General features: G+C 49.8%; 1 protein-coding gene across 1 annotated transcript in view; it reads right to left on the bottom strand.

Annotated features, from left to right (window-relative positions):
* Positions 1-6,197, bottom strand: part of PTPRF (protein tyrosine phosphatase, receptor type, F) — a gene marked incomplete at its 3' end in the record, with an annotated part of 183,295 nt that overhangs the window by 51,298 nt on the left and 125,800 nt on the right. The window contains exons 10-12 of the mRNA XM_010143635.1: positions 4,864-5,133; positions 1,467-2,048; positions 771-904 (exon numbers count right to left, since the gene is read on the bottom strand). Of these exons, the coding sequence (XP_010141937.1) occupies positions 771-904; positions 1,467-2,048; positions 4,864-5,133 (986 nt within the window). The remainder of the gene's footprint in view (positions 1-770; positions 905-1,466; positions 2,049-4,863; positions 5,134-6,197) is intronic.

Here is a 6,197-nt window from a genome sequence, read left to right as displayed (position 1 = left end):
ATAGGGAAGCAACCCTTTCCGCCAGCCAGTGCCCAGAGTCCAGTGTCCAGACTGGACTCACTGCCCGACAGCTTTGCGGGAATGCTGGTTCTAGCTACAGAGTTCAGATGAGGGGCACAGGACATGAGTTTGTTTCCTCCCAAGAGGCAGCGTCTGTAAAGTCCTTGTCCTGGAGCAGTAAAGGACTGCTAGTACAGGACTTGTTTTGCTGCTGCTTCACCTGGAGGGCATTTATTTCTGACAGCTCTCATGCCACTGTAAATACAGGAGGAGGAGAGGACCATGGGACACTGTGATGCTGCCATGGCACTGCGCTGCCCTGAAACCATACTGCTTTTGATATATTTAGAGCTGGACTTCCTTTAGGGACCTGGTGGTCAACGTGAAAGGGCTCTCTCTAGGCCACTCAAACTGCTCCTAAAGTGTAACCAGTCCTGGAGCTGCAGACACATATGGTGGGCCATTTCGGACCCACCTAGAAGGCCTAGTGTTTAAAGGAACCAGCAGTAAGGATGCCCCAGGGATGGTGTCATGGTATTCCAGAGCCTTTTGCCAGTCCCAAGCCAGTCACTAGCCACTTTGCTGGGCATCAACAAGCACTGACACAGAAGCCAGACAGAGATTGCCATACTCCTATCACACGCTTCTGAGATGATAGATGGAGAAGAAAAAGTCCTGTTGCCACCCCTGCTCAGGCAGACACCCTTCCCAAGCTGCTGAATTGTGATGTCCAGCCCAAAGTGCTGCCGACACAGGAGCAGGGTCCTTACCTGAGTGCCATCTTCCCCTTCCCAATACAGCAGCTCGTATTTGGTAATGCGTTCCTGAGAGGCAGGCAGCCATGTCAAAAGGATGCGGGTATCAGACTCTGCTTCAGCCTGGAAGTCGGCTGGCTGGGCAGGAACTGAGGATCAAGCACATGGTTAATGCCAGGAGGCAGATGCAGGGAAAGGAGGCGCATGGCTTTGCAGAGCCTGCGTTTCACCTTGAGAGGATCCTCTTTCATTCCTCTGGATCCTCCCTTCTTCCCCCTCCCCTCTGCTGCGCTCTTGGAACAACGCATACAACAAGCAAGCACCTCTGGGACCCAGTCAGATGGGAACCCTGCTCACCTTCAGCCCTTGACTGCATCCCAGCTCCTTCCCTTCACATGTGTACTCAGACCCCAGAACGGCTTGGCACAGTCACACAGGTGCCAACACTCATGTCCAGGACTTTGTGTCACATTTTTAGCCACTGTATCCCAGATGAAACTGTGAGCTGTGTAACTTGTACAGAAATTGATACCAACTCCCCAGGACAAGCTGACAGCTTAAATGTGATAGCTGTAGGGCACAGATGCCACTCTGACATACAACCATCTGAGCACCAAGTGCAGTTGCAATGTCTGGTGCAGATCAGACACACAGCTGTGCCACACACCACTGGCGTGGACATGGAGCCACAGCACCTCACTCCATACGTACCCCCTTGCTGCGTTTTGACCTGGATGATGTCTGACGGGGGTCCATCGCCCACTGAAGTAAAGGCCAGGACGCGGATGCTGTACGTGGTTCCTGTGATGAGGCTCCCCACGGTGGTGAGGTGGCTGTCATCAGTGTTGTGTTTCTGCCACATGCTCAAAGGCAGATGTGGGTCAGTGGTGTAGTAAACACGGTACCCTCGGATCTGTCCATTTGGCTCCTCTGGCTGCTCCCACTGGACCAGCATGGTGCTGGCGCTCAGCATCCGTGCCTGGACTTTTAGGGGTGGGCTTGAAGGAGCTTGCTCTCCTGTTCGGGCCTCGACCAGCTCACTGGGGGGACCCCTGCCAATGTTATTGACTGCGATGACCCGGAACTCATACTCCGAGAAAGGGCTGAGCCCACCTATGCTATAGCGGGTTGTTGCCACACCATCCACCTCCTGGAACTGACCCTCCAAAGATTTGGGCTTGTACTGGATGACGTAATATGAAATGGGGTCAGAGTTGCCCGAATCCCAGGTGAGGGTCACGCTGGTAGCTGTCGTTTCAGTCACTAATGGTTCTGTTGGAGGCTTTGGCAGTGCTGCAATTGGAAGGCAGAGAGGTGTGATTTAAATAATTCAGTCGGCTCAAACCCTGCAATGTGCACGGGGATAAAAATGGAGCTGCCACCTCCCATTAACATTCTTCTTTAAAAGGCAGAAATCATTTCATACTCTAGAACATGCATTTTTATATTACCATATATTGCTTGAAGTGGTTCTTAATGGAAGGATAAACAGAGCAATCATGTTATTAGACGTGCTTGACGCACTTACCAGCAGCAGGCTAAATAAAGGTAATTCAACAGGGATGCGGGAATGTTTCTGTCATGGGGGTTCAGCTGGCAGTGGGAAGGTGCTTGCTGGGCTGGGCTGGCCCCAGACGCCAGGCGTACAGCCAGTTTACAAAGGGATACAGTTAAGCAATCAGAGCACCACAGGTCATCTGGAGCTATGCTCCTGCTTCCACAGAGACAGCATCTTAGGTCATAGGGAGTTCATGGACAGTGCTGTTAGATGGGTTGATGGGGGAATGCCTTGTAAGTATTACAGTACATGCAGGAGGGATACAGCCAGAGAAATTACCAACTTTCACATCCACTATTTCACTGGGTGGTGTGTCAAACTGCAACCAGACAATAAACTGTTACACAAGAAGTCTGTGACACTGACATCTCTGAAATGTTAATGAGAATGCAACTACTGCAAGCAAACATTTCCAGATTTGCCATTTTACCAAAAGAACAAAGAAGGAGAATGAGTGTGTGAGAGAGGGATTTGCGGAGTACACAAATACTTTAAGGCAATGACTGAATTTAATTCTACAGTAAGTTTAAACCTCCTATGAACCACTCTAGTTAAAGTCATTAGTGACTTGTGATGCAGTTGTGCTTGACGAAGAACTAGGAAAAATGCTCAGCCCAAATTAAAATCCTCAAGTAATTCACTCTTTGGCAAAGCCATCTGGTTTCCAGTTTTCACAGGGTTCAGCTTAGGAGGGCAGGCTCTTCAACACAGGAGCTCGCCTGCTCTGAGTGCCAGGCAGGTTGCCTTTTCCAGTGCTACTGCAACATGAAGACTAGAAAACTGGAGAGTGCTCAGCTGGCACAGGAGGGAAGGGCGCGCAACCCACTACCAGACAGCACACCACTACCCACGGAGGGCTCAAGGAGGTCAAACACATCCTGCCCAGCATTATGGCCTGAAGCAACACATTTCCTTAGAACATCCGAGAAACTGGCAGCCTCCCTCAAGGCTTTCAAGGACAGGTCACACTCATTTACACTTTCCTTTGGAGAGTCGCAAGCTTGACTCTTGCTAGTTCTTGGGTGTGAAGCCTGCATGCGAGCACAGAGCAGGTCTGGTGCCTTCAATCCATGTACTACAATCAGCTCCATGTCATCTTGCTTCTCCTGTTTGCCCTGGAAATGATCTACTTTTCAGCAAGCAAAGGAGAAGCAACACTGGGGGAAGATGTTTGGGACAGAGGCAGTAAGATATTGAGAGTGAAGGTACAGAAAAGACAGACAGAGAAAGAACTTGGAAGGCAAAGGGCTAAAGGAGCTGAGCAGACTTCTCCCTGTCCTGGGGGCTTCTTCAATCCTGGGGCAGCACCACATTAGCCAAAGAGGAAGAGAGGCAGAGTCCTACCAGTTACGAAGAGGTAAATACTGGGAACCACCAGTGCAACAATGCAGTTCCCACCTTCTCCCTCCACGTCCAAACCACCCCCCCATCATGCCCCTTTCTTCCGTTTACTCTTGACTATGTGCTATAACCAAGGCAACCCCTGTGCTCTGTAAGAAAACGGGGGCTGGAAAAGGTACTGACTAGCAGGTGCTGTGAGTAAAGGGAGCGGTGCGTGGCTAAGGTTAAAAAAATCCTCTGACTAGCACCAGGGAGAGGAGATTTTGCTGTTAATCTCCAGGTCAAGGAGACCTAACACTTAACGCTGTGATTTGACCAAGCAAGGTGGCCATAGTACAGGTGGGGGTCTGCAAGAACAGATAGACTTAAGAAATGACGTACCTGTGGAAATCTGACCTACAAATCAACTGCTAGGAGAGAAGGAAAGGGATAGTGTGGACCTGCTCGGCTGCAGATGAGAAAGGCAGGACATGTACGTCAGTTCAGTCTCTCATTAGGGAGCTGTCTGGGTGGGCTGCCCTGTACCCAGTGGTCAGCAATCAGCAATAATGCCCTCTTTGGGACAAAGCTACCTGTGGAACGGCAGCAGCAAGCATGCCTTAAGGATGGCAACAAAAGAAAGAAAGGGAAAGAGGTAGAGCAGTAAGAAAAAAAAGAAACCTGGCAAAGGAATAGGCAACAGTTTTAAAATGAATGCATATAGCTCCGCCTTGCAGGGAGGAGGATGCTCATTCTGGTGAGGCCCACAGACACTCCATATGGCTGGGATTAACCTTCCTGTCCCGCCCTTACTGCAAGAGGACATCTCTGCGCAAACAGCTCTCTGACTGCAGACATCCACAGAATCCTGCCCTGGGACAGCCTGCAGCCTGCTGCTGTGCTGAGCTGATCCTGCTGATGAACAGAACAAGCCAGAAATTGCTGGGATGAGCACAGACTCAGTGAGGTTCCTTCATGGCATCACAGGGGCCCAGCTTGATGCAAGCCTGTCTCCCATCATGCCATGTGCACAGAGAGAGGAAATAACCTCCAAAGAAAATACTATAATCTGAGCAGGAAAAACCACCAAAGTTGTGGGTTTGGGAACCTCCCTAGCAAGGTGGGAAAGTCACAGGAGACTGCAGATGGTTGGCTGAACCCAAGACCACTATGGCAAAGGGTTATACTGTTGAAACTCAAGGAGGAGCACCACAAGGAATAATTCCTTACCTTTAACAGTGATCTGGGCTGTGGCTTCGATCATGCCGAGGGAGGATATGGCCACACAGGTGTAGTTGGCAGACTGCACAATGTTATTCAGCTCCAGGACATTCCTACCAACAGGCATCTCATCCTCTTTGGTCAGTTCCTCCACACCAGCCATCCACTTCACGTAGGGCATCGGAGCACCTACTGCCACGCACGTAAGGTTCACGCTCCCCCCAGGCATCACCTCGTGGTTGCTCGGAGGGATAGAGAATCGAGGAGCAACACGCCGCACTGAAACAAGGAGGAGACAGCTAGTAGGGTCACAGAACTAGCAGAGAGCATTCAGTTGCATTGCAGGGGTATATGAGGGGCGGTTCAACGTTTTTGCCTGTCTATCCCTCGGGACAGATAAAATGAAGTGCAAATGCTGTCTTCACTGCTTTGCCAAATTGCACACACTTTGTTCTCCTTCCTTAGCCACTGGCATCTTATTAGAACTCATTAAGGGATGGCTCAGTCCATTCCCTCCAAACATAGCCTTTTGAAATCATATTACTAACATGAAACATTCCTCCATATAAATTACATCCCTCTAATTAGAAAGCATGCACAAATGCCAGTCACACACTCTCCCTGTGCAGGGCCCACTGCAAAATGGAATTACCTGCTCAATTTATTAGCTCTAGAGTAAAGTGACCCGTCCCCTAAGCCTCACAGGTTTTGCTCCCTAAGCAGGAGCAGCAGAAGGGTTTCTTTCTGAATTAGCACACGTGTGCTGCTAAATAAAATATAATTCCTCTCAAAATGTAACTCAGGTTCTACCTTGCTCAGAAAAAATAGCCACCAGAGCTGGATGACATTGTCAGGGCCTGAAGAGATCACCTTGCTGGGCAGGAGAGAACTAATCCTGACAGATGTGAGATCATATCCATTTTGACAGGAGAGAGCTAGGCTGGCAAAACCCTCCCCACCTTTGCGGCAGCACTTTGGGAGATGTATTCCTCCTTATTTCATTGCACAGCTTCTCTTCATATCAATCCCTTGCTGGGTATTTCATTCAAGACTTATTTGTAAGCAACTCTCAGCTACAATAAAACTCTAAAGCTGCCTGCCATATGCATTCCCGTCAGGAAATGACACTGAGAAATGAGGCCCCTTCTTCAGGGTTAGTGTTATGGGCCTATTTAAGCAAGGGTAGAGAAACAACTGTGCTCGGTAAATCTTTGTCTCTTCTGGGCAAGCTCATTTTAGTCTGTAGTTAAAAAGGGAAACTGCTCAAACGTGTCTCGCCCAGCAGCCCTGCCCTCCTCTGGCCTCATCCACCAGAACGGCAGCCGCAGAGCACCGGCCGGGGT

The sequence above is a fragment of the Buceros rhinoceros genome, unplaced genomic scaffold (assembly GCF_000710305.1).
Source record: "Buceros rhinoceros silvestris isolate BGI_N320 unplaced genomic scaffold, ASM71030v1 scaffold2919, whole genome shotgun sequence".
In the NCBI taxonomy this organism is placed as follows: Eukaryota; Metazoa; Chordata; class Aves; order Bucerotiformes; family Bucerotidae; genus Buceros; species Buceros rhinoceros.
The sequence above is the reverse complement of the archived record's forward strand: the minus strand, read 5'-3'. Positions and strand labels throughout refer to the sequence as shown.